The sequence below is a fragment of the Melozone crissalis genome, unplaced genomic scaffold (assembly GCF_028551555.1).
Source record: "Melozone crissalis strain CALT ecotype California unplaced genomic scaffold, PUWL_Pcris_2 ptg000041l_1, whole genome shotgun sequence".
Classification (NCBI taxonomy): domain Eukaryota; kingdom Metazoa; phylum Chordata; class Aves; order Passeriformes; family Passerellidae; genus Melozone; species Melozone crissalis.
Genome location: NW_026535819.1, coordinates 10,325,665 through 10,352,754, shown reverse-complemented (window position 1 = coordinate 10,352,754; position 27,090 = coordinate 10,325,665). Strand labels below are relative to the sequence as shown.

Genomic DNA, 27,090 nt, shown 5'->3' with positions numbered 1-27,090 from the left:
GCATTTTGTATACAATAAAGTGCATTTTGGAGAGCCCCTGGAGTCCCACATCTCTCATTTCAGCTCTTACAGCCATGGGGATGGGAGGGAAGGGTGGCACAGGGCATGTCCTGCTTGGCCAGGTGCTGCTGTCCCCAAGCCAGGGCTGCCCAGTGTCACCTCAGAGCTGGGCTGGCAGTGCAGAGGGGATCACCCAGCCCTGGGGTCCAGCTCGTGGCAGAGTTGCTGGGAAGCTCCACTGCCCTTGTGAGTGCCCCAAAGCAGCCCAGGAGGAGCAGCCAGGGTTTGCAGAGTCCCACAGCGTGGCCACTCCAGAACTGTTGAAATCTGTGAGGGAACAGGAGGTGGGAAAGCAAAACTCTCACATTTTCTATCCAAGTGCTCCCCTCCAGCCACAGCAATGCCAGGGATCTCCATCACCAGAGCTCTCACAGCCAATTAGGCCCCTCAGAAGAGAGCCCAGCCCTTCATTACAGCCTGACAAAGACACTCTTCACAACTCAGGATCTCATGAAACACAGCCAGCTCTGTTTTGGTCACTTCTACTTAGGGACACTAAGCTTCCAAACCAAACATCAGGCTCTGAGTGCATTTTTCCAAGTGCCTGAGAAATGCAGGAGAGACTCATCCAAGCACCCAGCCCAGCCTGGCTGAGTCACAGCCCAGCTGTCCCCAGCCCAGGGTGACATTGCCTGGGACACACAGTGAGCAAAGCCAGGGGAGGCTCAGCCCCTGCCACAGAGCACACAGCAGACAAGGAAGGAAGGAACAGGAGAGGAGTGCAGGATTCTGCAGTGAGTCGTGCCCTGGCCCAGCTCCAGCCTCTCAAGGTGAACAACTTCCACCCTGAGCATTTGCACCCAGCCCTCACAATGGCTCATTATTGCACAGGGCTGCTCAGCAGTGTTTGCCTTTCTCCTCTGTGCCCTGGGGAGCTTTCCCAGACCCACCTTCCCACCTCAGAGAGTGCAAGGCCTTGAAAGCAGGAACACAGCAAAGTCACTGCAAAAGCAAAAAAAACCCAAGGCCTTCAATGGTTAGGGAGGTGCAGTGAGAACCAACTCTGCAGAGTCCTTGATTTGACAAAAGGGACTGTGCCACAGTCTGGGTGACTCCAAAGCTGCTTAGAGCACTCAGCTACATGTGGGTTTACAGCTGTGATTTTGCTTTCACACTGGGCTTCCTTATTTTATTGGAGGGCTCCAAACCTGGATGTTTGAAGGCAAGAAAAGCAAGGTACCTAAAAATAATGACAAAACATTTGGCAAAGAAATCTGCCCCCAGGGGTAAGAATCCTAAGAGAAAACAAAAGTGAGATGTCTCAAGGAAGATCCACAGGGAGAAGGGGAAAAGAAACCTGTCCTAGTGCTACCCAAGCTCCTTTTAGCAGCTTCTTATTCACATATTCTACAGCCATTACGTTTCTTTTCCAGGCTTCTGGCAAATTCATTTAAAGAGAAGTTAAAATCATTTTTTTCAGTGCTCCTTGCCCCAGAGGAAAGAATCAGAGCTGTCAGTACCTGCCCAGCTCTCACTGGAAGGTTAAAGTGGAAACCAGCAGCACTCACCTCTGCCAGGTAAAGGATGCAGAACTTGCGATCTTCTGAACCTGCAGGGAAGAGAAACCAGGGTCAGGGTGAAGCTGCAGCTGCATTTCTGCAAGAGGAGCCACTGGCAGAGGAGCTGGCTGAGAGACAGCCCTGAATGAGTGTTTGTTGTTGTCCCCAGTACCAGGCTGTGAGCTGGGTGATGTATGTGGCATCTGCCAGGGCCGGGCACGGCGGGGCCCTGCGGGGACTCAGTGCCCTGGCAGGGATCCTCCCGGGGTTCCTCCTTTGGAAAGGGTTTGCTGCATTCAGAGGCACTGCAGGCTCTGCTGCCCACCCTGCCTTGGCACCTGCAGCTTGTGGGAGCACCCCAGGGGTTGCACAGGACCTGCAGCACCCACAGAGCCACCCTGGGAATCAGGGATGGGTGTCTCCATCCTATCCCTGGGGGCACTTTGCTCCCAGGAGGACTCACAGAGAAACTCCTGTTCCTGCATCTCATTCCCAGCTTCTTGCCCCAAGTCTTGCCTGGTCCTGGTGGTCCTGGTGGTCCTGCTGTCTGTCCCAGCCTCCCCCAGTGCCAGCAGCTGGGGCCCTGCCTCTGCAAGGGCATGGAGCCAAATCCCAGAGCAATGGGAAGCAGCAGGATGGGGCAGGGGCAGGAGCTCATCCTGCTCCTTTGGGCTGAGGACAAACTGCCCAGCATGGGGACACCAAGGAGACCTAGCCAAGGGACCCTGGAGGTCCAGCCTTCCCTGCACCCAACCAAAAGGCATTCCTGAGGATTTACCTGGCCCTGGTGTGTCCCCAGCCTCAAGCGAAGCCAGCTCCAGGCACACACCAGCCCCACAGGAGGACATGGAACTGCCCAGGACAGGGTCACCTCAGCTCTGGAGCAGGACCAGCTCCAGAGCAGGACATCCCTTCTCTAGGGCAGGACACCCCTTCTCCAGAGCAGGACATCCCATCTCCAGAGCAGGACATCCCATCTCCAGAGCAGGATATCCCATCTCCAGAGCAGAACATCCCATCTCCAGAGCAGAATATCCCATCTCCAGAGCAGGATATCCCATCTCCAGAGCAGAACATCCCTTCTCCAGAGCAGAACATCCCTTCTCCAGAGCAGAACATCCCATCTCCAGAGCAGGATATCCCATCTCCAGAGCAGAACATCCCTTCTCCAGAGCAGAACATCCCATCTCCAGAGCAGGATATCCCATCTCCAGAGCAGAACATCCCTTCTCCAGGAGCTGGCTGGCCCCTTCACAGCCCCTTGGCAGCACTGTGGGGCTGCTGTCTCCCTGGCCCTCCTAATGCCATTATCTGTGCCAGGAGCTCAGGGCTGCAGCCTGGGCATGGCTGCAGATCCCACTGCCAGTGGTGTCAGCACAAGCTCTGCTTCATTTCAGCAGCCTGAGCTGCTGGATGGGAACAGGCTCTGCACAGGGCTGGAAACACCCTGTTCCCTGGAGGAAAACAATTCTCCTGCTGCAGGCAGCAGCCCAAATGTCCAGATAAGAGCTGGGACCCACCGAGGGACTCGGGTGCCTCTGCAGTCACTCCCTGGGCCACGTGAAACCAGGAAGGAGTGGCCTGGAGCCCTTTGCTGGGTGTCCATTCCAGCTGTCCTTTGTGGGGTCACAGCTCTGCCTCCACTGCCAGCTTCAGTTTTAATGCATTTTGCAGGATTTGGGCTGGAAAATCCCTACAGGGACACCAGGACACTGTGTGACAGTGGCTGCTGGAGGCAGCACCACTGGGAGTGCTGCTGTGGCCCTCTCAGGTGTTCCCAAAATCTTCCCTGTGCTCCCCCAGGGCTGCCCCTCCAAATCCTCATTCCCAGGAGGGGAGGGGAGCTGGATCCTGGCAGCAGGAGCAGCTGGGCCTGGCTGGGAGCCCATCCCTCACCCCTGGACACAGACAAACACCCACTGCCCCCATGGCAGTGCCTGAGTGCTCCCAGCCCTCTCCCATCACTCCCAGCAGGACCCTCAGGCTGCGTTTTCCCTGTGGAGCCCATTGGACCCCCTCACCCTGTGCTTTTCCCCTTGGGAAAGGCTGGCACACCACAAGTCCTGCTGCTCCTGCTGCTCCTGAGCTGGGCCCTGCTCTGCTCTGCCCTAGGACCCTCCAGGCTGACTGGCACAGCAGGTCACAAAGGACCAGCAGCACATCCCAGCTGTGTTTCCTTAGGAGCTTTAACCAGGTTTTCCCTGATGATGTTGTTATAGATACATATTATAATATTGGCTTTTCACAAATATAAAAATGGATTTTATATGAGTAGTGTAAAAGTAACTTTGTTATAAAGATACAGTTTTTATTTCTGTTGTTAATTAAGCTTAGACATACTAGTGAAATAGCTATACTTGCATTAAACTGCCTTCTTAGATGAGATAACATTCAATAAACATATGAAGAAGACCCTACTACAGATGTGCCAACTATCAGCACTCACCATGAAGTGTCGCAGTGTGGAACAAGGCCCTAAAACTAGAAATAATAAAAATAGACTAAAACCACAACCAAAAAATACACATACTCTTAAAAAACAGATTTGAGGAGCAGATATGCTAAACAATTCTTAGTAAACTAATTTGGGGAAAAGTTTACTGTGCATAAGGTCTGTGAATATGCAAAGGGCTGATGTAATTAAAAGGTATTTAAGGGGTATTCCCAAAGATAACACTTAGGTGCCAAGATGCACCCAGCCCTAATAACCTTTGCTCCATGGTCCTTGTCTCCTATTGTCCTTTATTAAACTTTTTACATTTTCACAGGAGAATGAAGTGTTTTTCTCAATGTGAGGATCCTCATAAAGCAATGTCCTGTTGGAGTGTGACACCCAGGGAGTGACCCTGCTCCCCTTGGGCCTCTGGGGATTCTTTCTGCAGTAACAAGTGATCCTGACAAGGTGCAAACCCACCAGAATTAAGTTCCCTTTCAAATTCCTCTCCCCTGAGCTGTGAATCCTGGCACCATCAGCCTCCAGAGCCAGCAGCTGCTGTTCCTGTCCCTCCAGGACTCACTGCCACACACGGCCCAGCAGGACACACAAAGCAGGGGGCCAGTCTGGGCTAAGGAATGGCTCAAATCCCATTTTCTACCAGCCTTTAGGGAGAACTTCAGTAATGCACTGGCTGCCCATCCCAGCAGCTGGGCTGAGGCAGGGCTGATCCCTGGCAGGGCACAGGGGGAGGCTGGAGGGCAATGGCAGAGCCAGGCAGGGCTGACCTGGCTGCAGATTTCACCACAAACCAGGTTTGCCAGGATTCCTTCAATGTCTCTGGAGGGTCAGGGTGGAGCAGCAGAGCCTGATGTGCCCAGAGCACAGAAATACACAGGAGAGGCACAAGCTGGCACTGGAGAGGTGGCAGATACCTGGGATGATCCCCAGCTCTGCTCTCGTGACAGCAGCACAGCACATTCCCTCAGCCAAAGTCAGGGAAATGCTCAGAAGAAATAAGCAGGAGGAAAGAACTCACTTGGAGGTATTTCCATCTCTTCCTGATGTGCTGAGCTGGGGCTGGTTTGCCTTCCAGAGTGACGTGAGCTGAGCCTGTGCCAGGCTGGGCACGAGAATCAGTGGGAGCTCTGCAGGGACACATCCCCTGTTCAGCTAAGCCCTGTCCTGCACACCCACACTGCCTGAGCCAGCACAGCAGCTCCTCTCTGCCTCTGCCACTTCCCTGAGCAGCCCATGGACAGCACCTGCTGCTCTCAGGATCTGGGGGTGCATGCCTGGTGTTGGGTCAGAAAGATGGGCAAAGAGGGAATCTGGTGCTGCGGCTGTGGCAGTGCCCTGCTGAGGGCAGGCACCCCGAGCCCAAACCCTCAGCTCTGCTCAGCCAGGCTGGGACTGCACCCAGCAGCCAGGACAAGGCGCTGCCAGGCCCTGGTGTGTGGGATATGCTGCTGAGCACATCCAAACCCAGCTGCAGGAGGGGATAAGCTCATCCCACTGGGGGTGTGTGGCAGAGCAAGCCCTGGGTGCTCCCCAGCATCCCAAGGAAGGACAGTAGGCCCATAAACCCCACTGTTGCCCCTTGAGCATCTTGGGGCTGCACAACACAGAAGTTGGGATGTCAAGAAGCCCTTGTTTGCAGGATCCCAGCTGAGGATGGGGTCCCAGAGTGGGGATAAAGGAAAACTCACTGTCCCAAAGCTGAGCACACCCACGGGGGGGAACCAGGATCCCGTGTGTGGAAATTCCCACAGTGGCTGCTGAGGAAGCCAGCCCTGTGTCACTGCAGCCAGCTCATCAGCCCGTGCTGGGCTGTAAAACAGGAAGAGGCAGCATTGTGAGGCAGATCAGACTGATTTGCTTTCGCACAGAGCAGGAACAGGAAACAGCACAATGGCCCTGAGCGCACCGGAGATGTCTCAATTGTTGGAGGCAGCCACACGCCTGTTCCTATTCATGGGCCTCTCAGTCATTCAGAAGAGCAGCAGCAAACCCCTGCCAAGAGGGACAGACAGTTCTGAGTTCCCTCCAGCCGCCTTTGAAGCAGCCCTGCCCCAAGCAGGAGGGTCTGAGCTGCCTGAACAGCAGCTGGGCTGGATTCCCAGAGCACGGGGCGGGGGGAGTGGCTCAGGGCTGCAGGGACCCCATCTCCCTTGGAGAGCCTTGGGAAGCTGTTCCAGACAGGATCCAGTCATTATGGCAAGAAGGAAATAAGTGGCAGAAAACTGCCCATAAATCCCCCATGCCCAAGGTGAGGAGGCACAATACAGTGCAGAGCCAGGAGCAGCAGCAGGGATGCTGATAGCAGAGCTATTCCCCAGCCTTTGGGGTCAGCCAGAGGCAGCACACACACACACAGCCCAGGAGCTGACCAAAAGCACTTTAACAAGGAACAATGTCTTTTGTCCCTTTCTTAGAAATAAGCAGTGCTGAGAACACACTCAACAAAGCCCAGGGAGGCTTCAATGGCTTTTCTCAGTGGCTCATGGCTGTGGTGCCCCATCTCCCTCCCCCGTGCTTCTGCTCCCACCAAATAGGTCAGGGAATTCATCTGGAAACAGAAACGTTGCTGGAAATGGGAAATAACAAGTGACAGGCAGCCTGTGGTGTCCAGCACTGAGCTCAGAACAACGTGATGCATGTGGAGAGACACAGCCCATCCACAGGGCTCGTGGCTCAGCTGGGGAAAGTCATGGCAAGCAGCAAAATTCACCCAGAAAAGGATCCCTTTGGAGAAGCAGCCCAGATCTGGATTCATTCCTTTTGGTCAGGGCCACAGGACTGCACAAAGACATTGGCTCATGATTTCCAGAGTAATTTGGGTTGGAAGGGGCCTCTCTGGTGGGCTCTGGAGTCCAATCCCTGACCAAGCACCCAGAGCAGGGCACTCAGGAGTCCTGAATGCTTCCAGGACTGGAGATCCCACAGCCTCTCTGGGCTACTCAATATCTGGCCAACCTCATGACAGGAAAGTTTCTCCTTCAATCTCATCCTGATTTCCCCTGTGGGGTCCCAGGGCAGCTGCCTGGGCTGCAGGAGGAGCTGTGGCACACTCAGGTAACTGTACATAAGACAAGCCCATACCCAAAAGCAACACAAGGAACAAGGTGAAACTGGGCCCAGGGCCAACAAGTGGCTCCACCATAGCAAATAGGATGTGGTAGAGCAATTCCCTTATTCCTCTTTAGACCACGTGGAGCTAAAGGCAGTCTTTTGTACAGCCTGAATTAACCCATTTCCAGTCATCCCAGCCCTCTCTGAGCCCTCAGCTGGACACAAAAGGTGTCAGCCAAGGTGCAGGGTGAGGGCAAGGTCCCCAGCCCTGCTCTGAGGGTTTGCTCTTTCCTCCCCAGAGGGGTGAGCAGGGGGATGGATGTGAGCAACAGGGAAACCGTGGGCAGCTCAAGAGAGAAGTAGCAAAGTCAAGGTCATCAGAGCTTGGCCAGCCACACTTGGAGCCAATCTCTGAACTCCCTCGAGGCACCATGGGGGAAACCTCAAGGCTTCAGTTCCCTTTCCCAGCCTTGGCCAGTGCCTGCTGTCACAGTGCGACACCACTTGGGCAATGCCAGCCCACATCCTGAGCCACGCACCCAGAAAGGCTGGAAAGGGCCTGGGTGCTCCTGAGGTGTGCCAGGAAATGGAGGTCCCAGGCAAATGCAGGGACAGCAGGGGTGCTGCTGGCACCCCAGCAAGGATGACCTGGAAGCATCAGGACAGCAGGGTGCTTCTGGCCAGAAACCTCTGCAGCCAGCAGCCAGAAAACCCCCAAAATGCCTCCAGCTGCTGCTGCAAACACTCACCCTCCTGGAGCTTGACACTGTGCAGGTACAGAGGGTTCCTCAGCACGTTGCAGCGCCCGGGCTCGTCCTCCTTGGTGAAGAGCAGCAGGTCGGAGTAGACAAAGAGAGTCACCTGGAAGCACAGGAGGAGCTATAGGGAGCTCATCTCTTGGCACTGAATGTCCTGGAAATGTCCCCTGCCCTGGGGAGAGGCACCAGGGAGCCCAGAGAGCCCTCCGCAAGGGGCTGCTGCACCCAGCGAGCTTTGGATGAGGCTCCCCTCACTTGGCAGCCGCTTCCTGAGGCTGGTGAGTCCTGTGACAGGAGGGATAAACCTGCCTGGCAGTTCCACACCACACAAACACACCCTCTGCTCCCTCCGGTCACTTCCCACTTACACCAGTCACAAATCACAGCAGGAGGAGGGAAGAAGTTGCCGACTAATCCCAGCACTGTGCAGAAGTTGCAGCCTGAAAGCAAATCTGATCCCTCTGATCACCCTCGCTGCTCTCAGTGAGAAAGTAAAGTTTGGTTTTTACAAGAGCAGGACCACAGAGAGCAGCTGCAGGGGACAAACCTGACACCTCAAACCACTGTGGGGGTGGACAGGAAACATCACCCGAGAGTCTCCCAGAGCTGTGCTCCAGCAGAGCCTTGGGTGTCCCAGGGTCTGGGGGCTCCTCCAGGCCAGGGACAGTAAATGCTGTCCCTGCATTTACTTGCCTGAGGTCCTCAGTCCAATCAGTTCAGATTAATGGAACCTTGAGTATAAGAATGGGTTTCTCCACTGCCCTGGAGATCCTGGACCCAGAAGACCCCCAGGGATGAGAGGCTTGGTGTGAGCCTGTCCTGGCCTCCAGGAGCTGGGGCACACAGAGAGTCTCAAAGATCACAGAACCATGGAATCACAGAATGTCCTGAGCTGGAGGGACCCACCAGGATCCCCCAGCCCAGCCCCTGTCCCTGCCCAGCCCCCCCAGCAGCCCCACCCTGGGCACCCCTGGCAGCGCTGCCCAAAGGCTCCTGGAGCTCTGGCAGCCTCGGGGCCGTGCCCATTCCCTGGGCAGCCTGGGCAGTGCCAGCACCCTCTGGGGGCAGAGCCTTGCCCTGAGCTCCAGCCTGAGCTGCCCTGGCCCAGCCCCAGCTGTGCCCTGGTCACCAGAGATGCCAGTAAGCAGCTGCAAGGTGGCACTGGCATAGTGGGTGCCAGACCTGCTCAGGGTGAGGCACTTGCAGTGCCCCCCAAAACCTCCCACAACAAAGGGAAAGTTTTGCAACACTGAGCCACAGCAAGGAAGGGTTTGTGGTCTTTTAGCAAAAGGAGACAACACCCAGAGTCGCAGAGGGGTGTGAGGGGGCACAGAGAGGTGACTCTGCTCCCACAGGGACCAAGTCCCAGCTGACAGCACAGTTTGTGTCTGTGGCTGATGGACACATCCTGAGGAGGACAAGCTGGGTAACAGTTGTCACATGCTGGAAGAGCATCTGGCTCCAAATCCAAAACCAAGCCCTTGCCACAAGATTTCTCCTTGCAGTGCAAGTTCATTTTTGTGGCATTCTCAGTAAGTACAAAGCTGCTGGTGGAGCTTTAATTGACAGTGAAACCAGGGAGGGGATGTTCTTGTCTGTGTTATTTGGAAAATCCCTTCCTCTGCTCTCAACACTCTGCTGGCCTTGTGCCCACATCCACCCTCTTCATTCCTTCTGATCTTGTTGGTAACACAAGGAATAACCAGGCAGAAACTGCACTACAACCCTCAGCCCATGCCCACCTTGTGCCAAAGCTGTGCCATGCTCTGGGACATGTCTGGTGCCATCTCAGGCCCCTCAACCCCAAAGAACAGATGCTGAAGGGATTTTGGGAACAGCAACCCAAAGTGGAGGAGATAAAAGCATGATCAGCTAACAGTCACACAGAAATGGAGGAAAGAAACTGAAAACCTACTGCCTGTGGAAGTTTAAAGGGTAGAAAAAAGAGTAGGAGCAGCAAGAAAATCACTTCAAAGCCAAGCAAGTTTCAATAGGGAATCTTGGAAATGGAATTACATGGTTAAGAATTTACAGGTAGCATTGAGCTTTTACAGGAAAACGGGACGGATTGTATTCAGGATGTTGAAGGTAAAAGCACAAAAGTGCAGGTTCTGTAGGAGCATCTCTGTCAGATGCTGCTTCCAGGAAGACAATTGATCTGAGAGCAGTTGATAGTGGTGCCTCTGCTCCTCCAGGCTGTTGGAAGGAAAAATAAAAGTTCCCCTTCCATCTGCAGAGACAGAGACAGGGACGGGGCAGAGGCAGGAACAGGGACAGAGACAGAGGCAGGGACAGGGACAGAGGCAGGGACAGCCCAGCACTGTGGGCCTGGGGCTCTGGCAGACCCAGAGATTAGACCTGGACACCTGAGAGCTGAGGAGGGCACTCAGGGATGAGCCCAGGGCAGCAGGAGACTGGAGGAGTAACGTGGAGCTCTGCCCTGGGCTGCCATCCCACACCCACAGGCTGTGACCTGTCTGTAACAGCCCTTGGCAAACAGATCTACCCTGAGAAACCACAGGGCTCCTAAAAGCCAAGAGCAAACAAACAACAAACACAACGTCTGAGCTCACCCAGGCAAGTCACAGAATTCACCAGAGTTGATCCCTGGAGGGTGAAAGTAGCTTTGGGTATTTAGCAGAATTTCCTAGCCCAGAGTCAGAAATCCAGGAGCTGCCAGGACAGAAGGACTCTCTGAACACAGGGATGGGCACCCTGGGTCATTGCTGCAGTGACTGAGGCCAATGGCCATTGTCACATGGGCCTTTTAGGGGTCTGAACAGATTTTACAGGGGGGAAAGGTTGTTCATAGAGCTGACCCTGATGTCCCCACACTGCTCATCTGGGTGTGCTCTGCACCACAAACAGCAAAGCTCTCCTGCTGAGGGACCTGAGCAGCTACAGGACATGATTGGCAAAGCACTGGCACAGGAGACAGGGACACATTTAAAGAGGGAAACCAGGAGAAACTGAAAGCCAAGAGGGAAGGCAGGAGCAATGGGCCTGTGTGTTGCCAAGGGGGATAACCCTGGGACTGCCACTGAGCCCTGCCCTGGGCAGGAGGGAGCCAATGTCACACCTTGGGAAGAAAAAGGTGGCAACAAAATCACTGTGAAGAGGTGCCCAGAAATGCAGCCTTAAAGAGAGAAAGAGGAGAAAGAGCAGAAAAAGGAGAAAGAGGAGAAAGAGGAGAAAGCCTCCTGCTCTAGAGAGGAGAATTAACCCAGCCAAGCCCATCCACGAGGCTGCGGGACTCAGAAGAAAAGGCTTCTAGACAGTTTATCCATCCATCCTGACCTGCAGACCCTACCAGAGAGGCAGAAAGGAGGGATGAGGAGGGCAGGAGTGTGGCCCACACTGAGCAGACACCTCAGGGCTTTGGGAGAACTCCAGGTCCATTGGAGATGGATGGACAGGGCCAGAGGCCACCTTGGACACCCCGTGGGCCATCGCCCGCTGGCTCCTCTGGCACTCCAGGGCTGGAGGGATTTCAGGAGGCCAGAAAATGGGAATTGCAGCAAAGTCTAGACAGGATGTGATTAAGGCCTGAATAAGGATTGCCCCAGAGGTAAGGTCAGGGAAAGGACAGACCCTGGCAAGCCTCCAGAGAGATAGGTTGGCTCCTTCAGGAGATGGGAGAGAGTTTGCTCAGGGACAAGGATGCAGTGCCTGAGGTGGAAACTGCCACAGGGAAAAGATTCTGGGGTTTGGGAAAGAAAGAAAGGAGCAGCTCCAGCCCCTGCACCCAGGCCCTCCTGTCTTGAGCCTCTCAGGCAAAGCAGATTAACAACACACAGAGAACAGTCCTGCAAACCACAAGAGTCCAGCTGTGTGGGAAGAGCAGTGGGAAAACAGAAAACCTCATGGAGCAAGGAAGGAAGGACTGGTTGGACACAAGACAGCCTCTGCCCAGGCATCAGAGGAGGCAGAGAGGGAGAGAATTCAAGGCCAGCAAAGAGAGGAGTCAGAGCCCTCCTGCACCTGTGGCGTCCAGGCTGTTTTAGGCCTTGCTGGCTGCAGAGGTTCAGGTTCTCTCCCCTCACAGCCCAGCAGGACCAAAGCAGAGCCTGGCACTCCAGAGAGACCTGCACAAGCTCCACAAAGCCTTCCATGGCCGTGCCACACACTCAGGCAGGACAGAGCCCTTCCCAAGGGCCACAGGTGACATCCCAGCCTTGCTCTCTCCACTGTCCCTGCCAGCAGGGGCTCAGCACCACGGGCTGTTCCCTTCAGCACTGCTCATTCCTCACCCCACTGACTCAGCCCTGCTGCCCTGCCCCTGCCCCTGTGCCGGCTCACCCAGACAGCACAGCCCCAGGGCAGCAGCATTCCCAAACACTGCCTCACACCCCTGGCCTGCACCCTGCCCTTGCCTGGCGCCAGCTCCAGCTGGGAAATCCTCTCCTGTCAGAGCTCAGTGCATCCCTCCGGGTGTCCAGAGCTGCTGAGGACCCTGCCAGGGGGCTCAGAGACCCTGGCACGCTGCCCAGAGCACCTGGGGATTTGATTTTGACCCTTGGAGCAAGTTACCAGCTTTGTATGAGGACATGAAAGTCACACAAGTTTGAATGGTGTAATAATAAAATTATCACAGGGCGGAAATGTAGATTTTAGGATTTTTGGTATGGGGGTTATGGGGACAAGATGGAGGAATCTGGGCGTGTCCAACCTTTCTTCTTCTTCTTCTTGTTCTCCATTTTCTGCAGTGATGTTGGCACTTTGGGATTGGTTCAGAGTAGAAGTGCACTGTCTAACACAGGTGATAGGTATTGGGAATTAAGTGTAAATATGTTATAGGTAGTTTGTAGTATAAAAGGACAACACAGAGTGCCTGTGGCTGCCCTGCTGAGCAGATCTCGGCTGGGCAGAAAGAAAATTTTATAGATAAGAATTAATAAACAACTTAAAGACCGAAAAGTGAAGAGTCCAGACTCGTTCTTCAGCTGCATGGGCTGAAGCAGAGACACCCTGCACATCTGGGGCAGCAATTATCAATCAGCTACCTGAGACTCTCCCAGCTCCAGCTCATCCCAAGAGCATCATAAGCAGAGTCCTTTCCCTGAGACATTTTCCTCCTCACCCTGCCCACAGTGAGGTCTCTGCTCCTCCAAACACACCTGCCCTGGGGTTCTTCATCCCCCCCGCATGCACAAATACCCCACCCAGGCTGCAAACAGCATTAATTATCCATAAATATTCCAGATGTGGCTGCTGCTCCAAATATCTGAGTCTGGCCTGAAGGCAGGTACCTCCAACCCAGCCAGGAGGAGCTCTCTGCACCCCCAAGCCACCCAGCACAGCTGTGCCACACAACCAGCAGTTTACCTGGGTTTCAGTTCTGCAGGTGCCCAGAAGAGCCTGAGCAGCACAGGACAGCAGGGCAGACAGGGAAAGGGGTTTAGTTAAAAGTTAGTGCCAAGTTTTCTGATCAATCATGGAAATTTTGACGTACTTTGATGTATTTTCATGTACTTTTTGGCAGAAAAAAAAAAGGAAAAGTGATTCAAGTCAAAGCAAGGGATGAATTACACAATGAAAACCAGAGAGAGGAGTCACTTAGCACAACCCTCTGCTGGTTTGTACTGGCCAGTGGTGGGAAGTGGCTCTGGCCTTCTGCTGTTGGCCACCCAGAAACTCAAACCAGTGAAGCAGAACTTTCTGTAGAGAAAGTGGAGATGACACATTGTTCACTCCTACTGAATTCAACCCCAAATTACCCTGTGAGAGCCTGTGAAATTACCCCAGAATAAATGTTTCTGGTTAGCAGTGCACAAGTGGGCTCTGCCTCCCTCCCACATTCCAAGGCTTTGCAGACTTTGCAGTTGGATGCAAGTGAAGCCAGCAGCAAATGTGATCAACACATCCAAACCCTGCCAGTTTGGTAAGAGCTGTCTCATCCCCAGGGTGCCAAAGTCCTGTAGTGCCCCCGGAGTCCAAGAGCTCCCCAACAACATGGCAGGAAAGTTGAAGTAAGAAGAACGAGAGGAATTTGGGCAGGACACATGAGCTGTTTCAGGAACTGAAATTCTGAGAACATCTGCAGCAAGTTCTCTGTCTGTTTCTAGTTCTAGTTCTAGTGGATTCTCCTTCCCTAGAGATGCTGCAAAGCCATCAAAGCCATGTGGACACAACCCTGAGTGACTTCAGGGGATCCCTGACCAAGGGGATGAGGCTGGATGACCTCCCCTGGTGCCTTTCAGCCTGAACCACTCTGTGCTTCTCTAACCTGGCACAAAACATCTCAAACCCCCTCGTCCTGAGCCTCAGGGCTGTCACTGATGTGCATTTGCCACCCACAGTTTCCTCTCTGAGCCCAAAGGCAACAGGAACAACAGTTGATTTCTAGCACAAAAGAGTTTTGATATTTAGTTTTTCCCACAATAAACTGTCCAGAACTCTTTCCAAATATCATATCAATACAATCACTGCACAATGAAACATTTTCCTTCTCAGTGTAATGAGGAATCCCTTCCAGTCCCTCCAGTGCCTAAAGGGGCTCCAGGAGAGCTGGAGGCAAGGACAAGGCTGTGGAATGCCAGGACACAGGGAATGGCTCCCACTGCCAGAGGGCAGGGATGGATGGGATATTGGGAATTGGGAATTGTTCCCTGGCAGGGTGGCTGCCCAGAGCAGCTGTGGCTGCCCCTGCATCCCTGGCAGTGCCCCAGGCCAGGCTGGGCAGGGCTGGGAGCAGCCTGGGACAGTGGGAGGTGTCCCTGCCCATGGAATGGGACAGGATGAGCATTAAGGTCCCTTCCAACTCAAAGCAGGTGATTCTACAATTCAGTCCTCTATCTAAGACAGCAGAAGAGCAGGTTTGGAGAGCCCAGACAAAGGGGAAGAGTTTTACCTGTGTGGTTCTGTTCCTGCTCTCGAGAAGGAGCAGCTCCTCCGACAGCAGCAGAGTCCGGGCTGGGTTGCAAAGATCCAGGGGCTACATTTGGATGGGAAAATAAAAATTAAAAAAAAGGAAACAAAAGAAACAGTCACACCTTCCAGTGGCAGTGTGGTTAGTGAGATACACTTTCCACCCACCAAACCCTCTTTGTCTCACTTTGAGCTGTAACTCACACGGGGAGACGCCACCCCGCACTGCGCTCAGAGGGACACAGAGTCTGCAATCCAGTGAGGGGAGAAAACAGAGCCTTGCACTCACACCTCCAGCAGCCCAGCTGTGAAAGAGCAGCAGTTGACAGGGGCTGCTCTCAGGGGGTGATGGGTGTTTGTCAGCAGGAAGCACAACCACAGGGCTGGCAGGCAGGCTCCCACGTCCCTCAGGCACCAGCGCTGTACCTGATGGTGTGCATCACTCCTAAAGTAACTTTTAGGAATTCCTGTCCCTTTCTGTGCCACACCCAGCTCAGTGCTGGAGAATGGGACAGGTCCACGTGTCCTGAGTGCACAACAAACTCTGCAGCAGCAGCCTGGGGAGCAGCAGAGTGGGAACAGGAGGGATCTGCACAGGGCCCTGCAGGGTGACAGTACCAGGGGGAAAATCAGCTCCTGCAGCAGCAGCACAGTGGGAACAGGAGGGATCTGTACACTCTGAAGAGGGAAAAAGCAGCTCCTGAAGGGGCAGCACAGTGGGAGCAGGAGGGATCTGCACAAAGCCCTGCAGGGTGACACCGCAGAGGGAAAAGCAGCTCCTGAAGGGGCAGATTCCCAGGCACAACCCAGAATGAGCTTTGGGACTAAGGAGGCAGAAGTTCCAGTTGTGTTCCTGCCAACACAAGCCGAGGGCTCAGCCAGGGGCCATAGGGAGGAGGGGGTGATCAGACACCAGCCCCAGCTCCAGCCCAGCCCACACTGCCCTCAGGCAGGAGGGACAGGGAATGGGGACCATGGCTTCAGGCTGGGCTGAGGTGACAGTGCCACTGCCACTGGCTCAGGAGGACAAAGGGCTCCCCACAGGCTCAGGAAGGAAGGGATTCATCAGCAATGTGCTAAAATACATGGAGCAGATGAGATTTTTGGGGTTCTGGCCACATGAAGGACACGGAGGGAGTTAGAGCTACCACCACCAAATTCAGGGTTGTTCTCTTAAAACAGCTCATGCACCTGCAGAGGCAGAACATCCCCTGTGGAGCCATTACTGCTGTGAACCCTTGTCCTCTGCTCTGAGCCAGGCTGGGAGAGCTGGGGGTGCTCACCTGGAGAGGAGAAGCTCCAGGGAGAGCTCAGAGCCCCTGCCAGGGCCTGAAGGGGCTCCAGGAGAGCTGGGGAGGGACTGGGGACAAGGGATGGAGGGACAGGACACAGGGAATGGCTCCCAGTGCCAGAGGGCAGGGCTGGATGGGATACTGGGGAGAAACCCTTCCCTGTGAGGATGGTGAGGCCCTGGCTGCCCAAATTTTAGTGTAACCACCAGCTAAACTAAAAACCCTTTGCACACACTGACAGCACAAGAACCATCAAGAAGAACCACACTGATCTGCAATTCCAAAGTCAGCTCTGAAACCCAAAAGCTGGGACACCTCCTCTTCACCCAAACAATTACCAAGGGCCACATTTGAAAGCTGAAAAGGAGAATAAAAAATCCAACAGAGAATTGCTTGGGCAGGGCACAATTCCCTTTGAGACAGCCCCAGCACTGTGCCAAGTGCAGCCAGCTCCAGAGGAGAGCTGAGCATGGCAGGGATCCTGCTGGGAGGGAGATCCTGGCATGGATGGGCACTCCCTGGAGCTGGGACTGGGCACTGAGCACATCCAGCCCTGAGGCTGCACTGACCTGCACAAAGATAGGGCATACACCAGCACTTTGGGGTGAGATTGGGCACTGAGCACATCCACTGACCTGCACAAAGATGGGGAACACCAGCACTTTGGGGGCCAGGGTCACGTAGGTGCCGTAGGAATGGGGGATGTGCGGCCTCACGATGGTGCAGTTCTGGTAGTTCCCATAGCTCTTCATGCTCTGCACAGTCTTCATCAGCCTGGATTTCCTCCCAGAGCCCGTGTGGGATTTCCCTTTGGAGCCATTTCCTGGATGGACACAGGAGGCAGAAGGAAACACAGGATGAGGAGGGAGCTCCAGCTCTGTCACTCCCGCTCAGTCCTGCTCTCCCAGGCTGGAGCAGGGCTTGGGAACCCTGGGGAGCTGCTGGGCCCAGGAGCTGCAGGGACACGCAGCACTCAGCTACCCAGGAGTCCCAGGGATTCAAGGAATAACAACACTGATTCCATTGTTTCTAATGGCAAACTGTCGCAGACAACTTTTATAAAAAATCCTTTCCTTAAGATTTTTCCTCCTGAGAAGCTGCGAGGCCTCAGGAACAAAATGTGAACATTGACTATCTGCTGCTGTGGAATGCAACAGGTATATCTGTAGTCTTATGTGGTTGTTCGTAATTAATGGCCAATCACAGCCCAGCTGGCTTGGACACAGAGCCCTGAGCCACAAACGTTTGTTTTCATTCTTTCCTGTTCTATTCCTGGCCAGCCTTCTGATGCAATCCTTTCTTCTATTCTTTTAGTATAGTTTCAATGTAATGTATATAATAAAATAATAAATCAGCCTTCTGAAACATGGAGTCAGATCCTCATCTCTTCCTCATCCTGAGACCCCTGTGAACACTGTCACAGCAAACAAGAGGCCCCTGGGTGGGTTTGCTCCAGGGCTGTTGCTTGGTGGCTTGAGGACTCCAGTGGGTGCCACCAGCAGCACAGACACAGCTGGGAAGGTACAAACAGACCCCAGGGAGGGCACAGCAAGCTCTGCTTCAGGCCAGCACATCCCACCAGGGCTCTGCCCTCTGAGTCTGCCCCTGCAGGGCTCTGTCCCACCCTGGGGTCCCAGCCCAGCAAGGACCTGGAGCTGCTGGATGAGTCCAGAGACACCAGAGCTGCTCCAGGGCTGGAGCCTCTGCTCTGGAGCCAGGCTGGCAGAGCTGGGGGTGCTCACCTGGAGAGGAGAAGCTCCAGGGAGAGCTCAGAGCCCCTGCCAGGGCCTGAAGGGGCCCCAGGAGAGGAACTTCAACATTTTTATCCACACAAGCCCTGCCTGCTCTGCATTGTGGGCATGGAATTAGCAAAGTGCAGGAATGCCATGCCATGGGGCAGTGGGTTAATGACAGCTCTCAGGAGATGCTGGGATTGGAGGAGTCAGAGAAGCAGGCAGGAGTCACAAACACTCATGGCTGGATCAATCCCTGCTGCTGCCAGCAGTGGCTCCTCAGACATTGGGTGTATTTATAAAGGATGAGCTCACTGTTCATGAGGCTGGCATCACATCATCCTCTGTTTGTCAGCATTACATTCTGGGCTGGAAAAGGCCCAAGCAGCCTGACTGGCTTTCAGTCTGTCCCTCTTCCCTGAGGAGAGTTATCCTCACCCAAAGGAGGATTACAGGAGCCTTCCTCCTGCACCCTCCCACCCCAGACCATGTCCTGCTGGACCCCAGCAACCTAAAACTGCCCTAAAACTCACAGGCAACAGATCCAACAGGAGCTGCATGGCTCTCTAACCAAATTCACATCTTCAGGAGAAGCCCCACTGAAAAATCAACCAATATTTCCTTCCTCCCTCCTCCTGTAGCTGGTGAACTGAGCCAGCCTGGGGCTGCAGGCAGAGCTCTCCCCTGGGATTGAACACATCCAGGTGAGGAGCTGGAGCATTCTCCTTCTCCCCCACAGGAATGTCCCAGGAACAGGAATGAGCATCTCTCCTGCAGCTCCCTGGGGACCCCAGCATCTCCCCTTCCTCCCTGCAGCCACCCCAGAGCTCCTGCTCCCACCACAGAGCTCCTGCTCCCACCACAGAGCCTTTGGAGCTCCTTTTACCACCACAGAGCCTTTTAGAGCTCCTGCTCCCACCACGGAGCCTTTGGAGCTCCTTTTACCACCACAGAGCCTTTTAGAGCTCCTGCTCCCACCACGGAGCCTTTGGAGCTCCTTTTACCACCACAGAGCCTTTGGAGCTCCTGCTCCCACCACAGAGATTTTGGAGCTCCTGCTCCCACCCAGAGCTTTTTGGAGCTCCTGCTCCCAGCAAAGAGCTTTAGGATCTCCTGCTCCCACCACAGAGCTTCTGGAGCTCCTGCTCCCACCCAGAGCCTTTACCCTGGCACTGTGAGGGATGCCCAGCACCTTCCCAGGCAGAAATGAGCCAAAACACTCCTGACCATGGCCAGGGCAGATAAGGTCTGGTCCAAAGCAAACACACAAAGCTGCCCAGCATTACATATTCCATTAAGCATTAGGAAATAGCACATTTACTCCCAGATAAAGGCAGCAGAGCAGCCAGCCTGGGCTGGGAAGCCAGCTTGGCTGTTTACTGCTGGCTGGAGCAGCCGCCTCTGCTGGGGGCACCCTCATGACCTAAGAGCTTGTTTCTACCTCTAAGTGCATTAACCCTGACATTTTCCCTTTTCCCTTTTTCCTGGTTGCACTGGCAGATAACATCAAAGCTCAAGAGACAGCTCAGCACAGGCCAGATAAGATCTGTCTGGGCTGTTCAGGATTTGCTTTTGCTCTTATCCCTAAATCACCTCGTTCTATCAGAGGAAATAATCACCTGCACAGGTCCTGGCACAAAAACACACCCAAATGTCAGCTCTGTGCTGCCACACTTCATCCCTGCTCAGGCTAACTGATACCTCCCTCCCTCTGAACTTAACATTAAATAATTAAAAACAAACCCATAAAAATCCAAAATTTGCTACAGGAAGAAGCCCAAGCCTTTCAAATCCCGCCCTACTGTAAGAACAAGTCCCTGTGGTCCAGCTCATCTTTTCATAGGACCCACAAACAGCAGGAAAGAGCAGCAATTATCCAGAGAACAAAACATCCCCTGCAGCTGAGAGTGGAAAATTCTCCTGGTGCAGAGCTCCAGGGCTGGGAGCTCCCAAGGCAGGGGGGTCTGGCTCTCAGTGCTCCCTCCTGCTCCCCAGCACTGCCCCATGGCTCTGCCAGCCCCACTCTTGGCTGTCTCTGGACACAGCCCCACCTCAGAGACAGCACCAAGCTTGCCAGCTGTGCCCTCCCCAAACAGGGAATGCTGAGGGGTTCACATCCTCTGGGAGCTCAGCTCATCCTCAGGGCACCCAGCCAGGCCCGGGCAAGCACAGCCTCCCAAAGCTCCCAAATCCATCAGCAGACAGGGGGATTTCCACATGGACCTGGATTCCTGCAGTGCCCAGCCCTGCCACCACCTCAGCCCACTCTTCCCACAGTCCACCCATCCCCAGGGAGCTCCCACACACACCTCTCACAGCTGTGGTTTGTGTTATGAGCTAATGTTTCAAAGGATTTTTGAGGAGAACTGGCCCAGAGACTTTGCAGCAGCCCAGGGCTTGAATATTCCCCAAATGTGGCACAGCTGGTGGCACTGATGTGAGGCACAGCCACCCTCACTCCTGGGGCACTGCAGGAGTCTCAGAGCAGGGAGCAGCTCCCCAGCAAGGCCTCGTGGGTGAGGAGAACAGAGAGTTCTCCTCTGAGAAAATGGATGGGCCCAGAGACAGTGGGAAGCAGGATGCTCAGAGGTCTCACTCTGCCTTGGAGGTCCCCACCATCAGAGCCCTCTGAGAGCCCACCAGACCCCTCATGTGAGGCTCGCCCCGTGCCCAGCTCCCCTATGCCTTTGGGTTCAATGATCCCAAAGCCCCTGGGCTGCTCCTGCCCTCAACCCCAGCTGTGCAGGGCTGGCACAGGGAGCTGGTGGTGCCAGGAGGCCCAGGCTGGAGCTGGGGGCCGTGAGCAACCGCCCCAGCCCAGGCACACTCACCCACAGCGGTGCTGTCCTCCTGGTACACGGGCCTCAGCAGCTGTGGGGACAGAGACAGGGACACGGTCAGGCCCCAGGGACAGTGACACAACAGCTACAGAGGGTAACATGCCAAACCCAGCCAGCCAAAGCACTTCAAAGAGGGGAAAAAGACATTTTTGCAGCAGAAAAGGAGAGCAATGACCAACAGTGTGGTCTTGTGCAGTGGGGACACAGTCACCTGCAGCAGGCCCCAGGGACAGTGACACAGCTACGGAAGGTAAATGCCGAACCTAGCCAAGCCAAAGCAATTGAGAGAGGGGGAAAAAACATTTTTGCAGCAGAAAATGAGAGCAGTGACCGACAGTGTGGTTTTGTGCAGTGGGGACATGGTCACCTGCAGCAGGCCCCAGGGACAGTGACCCAGCTACAGAAGGCAACATGCCAAACCTAGCCAAGCCAAAGCACTTCAGAGAGGGGGGAAAATCATTTTTGCAGCAGAAAATGAGAGCAGTGACCGACAGTGTGGTTTGTGAAGTGGGAACAAGGCTGTGACTGTGAGCCCCACGGGTAATGGGTGGAAAGGGTGTTAAAGGCAGTGCCAGATGGAGCCGAGGCTCTCTGAGCACTCCCCACATCCTCCCCACACCCCGGGGTGAGCCCTGAGGGGAGGCAGCAGGGAAATGCTTTAGGAAAACAGTGAAAGGAGACAGAGGTGTGGCTTGTAAAACGGGCAAGTATTTAGAGCTGATGCTGGATAAGGCTGAAGCAGGCCCAGCAGAGGCTGCAACCCCGGGCCTTGCACAGCCCCAGCCGTACCTGGCTGCCGGGGTTCAGCGGCGCCAGGATGATGTAGTTCTGGTCGGCAGCCGAGGGCACCCGGGACAGGGCGGGCAGGGTGTTCGGGCCCCGCTTGCCCAGCTCCGTGTACCTGTCCCAGGAGTGCAGCCCCAGCCCCTCGGTGCCGTCGTACAGGATGTGGCAGCTGCGGCGCTGCTCGGCCTGCGCGGGGCCGCTCTTCTCCCGCTTCTGCGGCGGGGACTGCAGGTCGTAGGCGGATTTGCAGGAGGAGCGGCGGGGCATGGCCTCGTGGGCCGGCTTCACCTGCGGCACCAGCCTCCACACCAGCAGGATGATCTCCGAGGGACAGTTCCTGGCACACATGGGTGGGGAAATCAGGGCTGGAGCACCGTGTGCTGCACCCAGCCCTGCAGCTTCCTCCCTCCAAAGCTTCTGCTGCTCTCCCGTGCTCCCCCGCCCCTCCATCCTTCCTTCCCCTCCAGGGAATCCTTTCCTGTATCCTTCCTTCCTTTCCAGGGAATCCTTTCCTGCATCCTCCCTTCTCCAAGGAATCCTTTACTGCATCCTTCCCATCCAGGGAATCCTTTCCTGCATCCTTCCTTCTCCAATGAATCCTTTCCTGCATCCTTCCTTCTCCAGGGAATCTTTTCCTGCATCCTTCCTTCCCCTCCAGGGAATCCTTTCCTGCATCCTTCCTTCTCCAGGGAATCCTCTCCCAGTGTCCTGCATCCTTCCTTCCCCTCCAAGAAATCCTTTCCTGCATCCTTCCTTCTCCAGGGAATCCTTTACTGCATCCTTCCTTTCCAATGAATCCTTTCCTGTATCCTTCCTTCTCCTCCAGGGAATCCTTTCCTGCATCCTTCCTTCTCCAAGGAATCCTTTCCTGCATCCTCCCTTCTCCAGGGAATCCTTTACTGCATCCTTCCTTTCCAATGAATCCTTTCCTGTATTCTTCCTTCTCCTCCAGGGAATCCTTTCCCTGCATCCCTCAGATCTTTCCTCTTCCCTCAGTCCCTCAGTGCTCTCCCTGCCCTGGGGTTTTTGGGAGCACTCACCGGATTTCGTGGGCCAGCTCCACACATTTCCAGTGCTCCACAGGCTGCTCGTTCAGCTGCAGCACCGTGTCCAGCTGCTGCAGCCCTGCCTTCTCTGCTGGGCCACCTGAGGGGGATAAATTCCAGTCACTGCCAGGCAGGAGGGTGATGGGAGGGGAAGGAGAAGCCCTGGAGACCCCCAGAGAGCTCCTCACTCCTCCAAACCCCATCTGACACCCACACTCAAAAATGAAATGGGGTCAGCCAGCCTGGAGCTTCACCTTGCAGCACATCCACACACACAGAGCACCAGGACAGAGCCAGCAGTGCTCCCTCAGAGCTGCTGCATGCAATCCCCACGTTTCCTGGGGTGCAGTGGGAGCAGCAGAGCACACTGGAGACACCAGTCCATCCCACAGGTCCACAGCAAGAGGTTCTATTCAGGGAACTGAGGATTTCCACAGTCCCGATCCCCTCTGACCTGTTTTCCCCCCAAATGATTTCTGAAGGTCACCCACCCAGACAGTTCTCAGGTTGGAGAGGGAAGGGAACAAAATCTCTGCAAATTACTGCAAAACATTGTCAAAATAGTGACACACTGCTAACCCAGGGGCCTCTGACCTCATTAGAGGCAACAGAGAATTCATCTAATGAACTTTCTTGGAGGTACCCAGAGTCCTGCGAGGCATGGGAGCTCCAGAATCACAACCAGCTCTGGGAAGCAAAAAAGGAGCAAGAATTGATTCAAATCAAGAGGGATGGAAAAGATCCAGTCTCTTACCAGAGTCCACAGCCTGGGAAGCAAAAGAGCAAGAATTGATTCAAATCAAGAGTGATGGAAAGGATCCAGTCTCTTACCAGAGTCCACAGCCTGCACACGGACTGGGGCATCGCAGCAAATGGTGAAGCCAAAGCCGTCAGTGCCCCGAGGGATGGTGATCTGCAGGGAGACACCTGTCAGGTGGGAGAGCAGCCACTGGGTGTGATCATCCCCCCCTCACTGCCCCACAGCCCTGGCAATGCTGGCACATGGCATTGGAGATGGGGAAGGGCTGTCCCTGACACCCCCAGGGTGGATTGGGGGCTAAAGGCAGTGCCAGAAGGAGCCAAGGCTCTCTGGAACACCACAGGAGTGTTTGTTTAGCACACACTCTGCTCCCAGCCCTCCCAAGTGTAAGGAAAGGTCTGAGAAGCCACTGGAAAGGAAAACCTGGCAGTCTGGCCCTGACACTGACTTCTCTAAGCAAATCACTTAAACATTTCATTTCCTGTTGGAGAATACAGAAATAGCAGCACTCCCCTGCTCCGGAGGGAGCTCAGCACGCTCCTGTCCTCCAGACATCTGTGTGCATCACCCCTTCCCTGGGCTGAGAGTGTTTTCCCTCACTGAGTTTGGAGAGGATGGATGCTGGGCTGATTTAGGCTCATTTCTCCTCCTGATTCGAGGAGCATTGAGCTTATTAATAAAATTATCCTTATTTTTTTGATGTTGGCTTCCAGCAGCAGCTCAGTGTGACAGATCCTGTAAATACCTGATTAGCCCCCAAGACATCAGTCAAGATGCTTGTTTTACTGACAGAGCAAAGCAAATTACAAATCCTACATCTGACCTGTATTATTTTGAGAACAAACAGGCAGAAGGAAGCTGAGGAATTCAGCAGAAGTTGCCAAGGGGGTGATATGGTTCTTCACTCCTTTCATTTCCTGCACCTTGTCCCTGTGTGATTGCTCAGCACAAAATCAGGCTTCAAAAGAGAAACTGGCTTGCCGTGGCAGACTCAAACACAGATCCAGTCCCATTGTGCTGACCTTTTTCTCTCTGGAGTTTGCTGGTTCCTCAAAGAGGTGGCTCTGTACTTTGAATAAACCAGGACTCCATGGTCCCTGTGAGTCCCTTCCAGCTCAGCATATTCCAGATCCTACAATTTCATCTCCAACACCTCAGGAGCCAGCCCAGCATCTCTCCCACCACAGAGACTCCACAGCATTTCCCAGCCCAAGGTTTCCCTGTGTCAGATCTCCCAGACCTTCTCCCTGAGCTGGCTGACCTTGCCCCCCACCTGCCCTGTGCCACTTCTCCCTGCTGATGCTCCTTACCTCCCACTACCAGGGCTATCACAGGCAGTCATTGCCCATTTTTTCCCATTTTTTGCCCATTTTTTGCCCATTTTTTACCCATTTTGGTGCCATGCACACAGCTAAAGAACTATGAGCATCTGCCATGAGCTGGGAGGTGGGTGGGGAGACTTGATGTACCCAAACTTTACCAGAAAACACAAAGGAAATTTTCAAAATAAAGACTTGAGGAGCTCTAAGAGACAAGGCAGAGTCAGTTGTTATCCAGCCAAGGCAGAGCAGCTTTCCTGCACGAGGTGGTCACCACAGCCCTGGCAAGGAGGGGGCAGTTGGGTTTGGAATTCTGCAGCTTTTGTAATTCCCAGTGTTTGCTGTCCCCCACAGCAGCTTTGGAAGAACCTGAACCATGAGCTCAGGAGCACAGGGAGAAGCTGACCCTGAGCTGGGAATCTCAGTCCAGACCACAGAGAGAATATTTCTCTGAAATGCAGGAGACTGGGACCTGCACATGGAAAAGCAGCAGCTGGCATTGTGCACTGGGAGAACTGGAACCAGCACAGTGAGCTACTCACAGGAAACAAGTGCTGGTGGCTCCCAAAACCACTAAAATAATTTTAAAAGAGCTTCTGCTTCTTCTCTAATAAGGGGGAAATTAGGACAGCTTAACACTGTTTAAGCTTGCAGCTTAACACTGTTACCATCAGCATGCTACCTGCAAGTTGTACAGTAAATATATCTTTTTATATTTGCATATATTTCTATATTTTAATAATTTATATATATTTAAAAAGCACCACTCCCTGCACATTTCTCCACTGCAGCAACAAGCAGAGATGAGCCACAGGCACCCATGTGAAGATGCTTTCCTTCTACCCTCACTGTAATTTACAAATTGTAACGATATCAAGGTGATGCCTCACAAGCAGCACCCACAGAGTCCATTTGTTGGGTTATGCCCTTTTCTGACCCAGAGATGGGGCAATTGAGAGGCATTTTAAAAACTTTTCTTCCATTTTCAGTCTCATGTGAAGGGTGAGACAATACAGATGTTATAATGCACACCATCAAAATCAGAAGCTAATTATTTCCTAATTATAATACATTATAAGTGTCTCTTGGCCTATCAACTTTTTGCCACACTATGCTATAAATGCCTCAAAGCCAATTATCTAAAATTACCCCTCATGGGTCCCACTACAATGCATCTTTCATAGTTCTATTTCTCCAAAGTATCCAGTCTTATTTACAAGGCCATGCTTTGAAATTTGTTTCTAGCTCCATTCCTCTCACAACAATGTCTGTCCTATTCCATGACAGTTTTACACCAGCATTTCTTATCTCAAAGTTTATATACTATGTGAGCTTTCTGTCAAGCTTTAAGAATCCTCTACAAATCCATTCCCCATATCCAGCCCTACAACTCCACTTCCCACATCCAGCCCTACAAATCCATTCCCCACATGCAGCCCTACAAATCCACTCCCCACATGCAGCCCTACAAATCCATTCCTCACATCCAGCCCTACAAATGCATTCCCCACATGCAGCCCTACAAATCCATTCCCCACATCCAGCCCTACAAATCCATTCCTCACATCCAGCCCTACAAATCCATTCCCCACATGCAGCCCTACAATTCCATTCCCTATATCCAGCCCTATAAATCCATTCCTCACATCCAGCCATAGAAATCCATTCCCTATACCCAGCCCTACAAATGCATTCCCCACATCCAACCCTACAAATACATTCCTCACATGCAGCCCTATGAATTCATTCGCCACATCCAGCCCTACAAATCCACTGCCCATATCCAGCCATGGCAAGAGAACTGCCAGGCTCTCAGGGACCTGCCAGGCTCTGAGGGACCTGCCAGGCTCCCAGGGATCTGCCATGCACTCAGGGATCTCCCAGGGTCTCAGGGATCTGCCATGCTCTCAGGGATCTGCCATGCACTCAGGGACCTGTCAGGCTCTCAGGGATCTGTCAGGCTCTCAGGGATCTCCCAGGCTCTCAGGCACCTCCCAGGCTCTCAGGGATCTCCCAGGCTCTCAGGGATCAGCTCCAGGGTGGGTGCAGGGATACAGACCTGCCGGTACCGCGGCTCCGAGCACACCTTGCAGAGCCCATGGAAGCGGTTCATGGCTGTGCCCCCCGAGCCCATGAAAACCCCGCAGCTCCCGTGGCTCTCCCGGACTGCTGGCTCTGGAAGGAGCCCCAGTCACGCTGGCATGACCGCCCATGGGAACCCAGCTCCCGAGAAGAATGGCAGGAAGCCACCTTTCACCTCCCCGGCCCCTGCGAGCGCTGTATGCCGCTCCACGATAAGCCAGAGGCTTCCTGAAAGCCCTCACTGACGAGGAAGGGAGAGAGTTTTATATTAAAATTCCTGTCAACTCTTTAGTATTCCCCAGTCCCAGCTCTGTTGATGTGGCTTTTGTTCCCGTGGCATTCTTGGGGCGCACGGAGCGCTTTGTTATTGCGACGTTCTCACAAACACTTGGAGGATGTTTGAGCGGCGTTTCACAGGACTGGCTGTGAGAGCCTCACTCCATGAAGGACATGACTCCATGCTCGTAAAAAAATCAGAGGTTTGGGTTTGTAGAAGAAAAAAAAAAAAAAAACAAGAAAAAGTTTGTTTTTGAAAGCACAGA

At 53.9% G+C, this 27,090-nt stretch overlaps 1 protein-coding gene across 1 annotated transcript in view; it reads right to left on the bottom strand.

Moving 5' to 3' along the window:
* RGS3 (regulator of G protein signaling 3) overlaps positions 1–26,589 on the bottom strand; it is a 65,384-nt gene extending 38,795 nt beyond the window's left edge. Inside the window, exons 1-9 of the mRNA XM_054283915.1 lie at positions 26,526–26,589; positions 23,219–23,300; positions 22,382–22,487; positions 21,345–21,678; positions 20,547–20,586; positions 16,618–16,805; positions 14,674–14,757; positions 7,815–7,926; positions 1,569–1,609 (exon numbers count right to left, since the gene is read on the bottom strand). Coding sequence (XP_054139890.1) covers positions 1,569–1,609; positions 7,815–7,926; positions 14,674–14,757; positions 16,618–16,805; positions 20,547–20,586; positions 21,345–21,678; positions 22,382–22,487; positions 23,219–23,300; positions 26,526–26,579 — 1,041 coding nt within the window. The 5' untranslated portion in view covers positions 26,580–26,589. The remainder of the gene's footprint in view (positions 1–1,568; positions 1,610–7,814; positions 7,927–14,673; positions 14,758–16,617; positions 16,806–20,546; positions 20,587–21,344; positions 21,679–22,381; positions 22,488–23,218; positions 23,301–26,525) is intronic.
* Between the last annotated feature and the right edge of the window lie 501 nt (positions 26,590–27,090).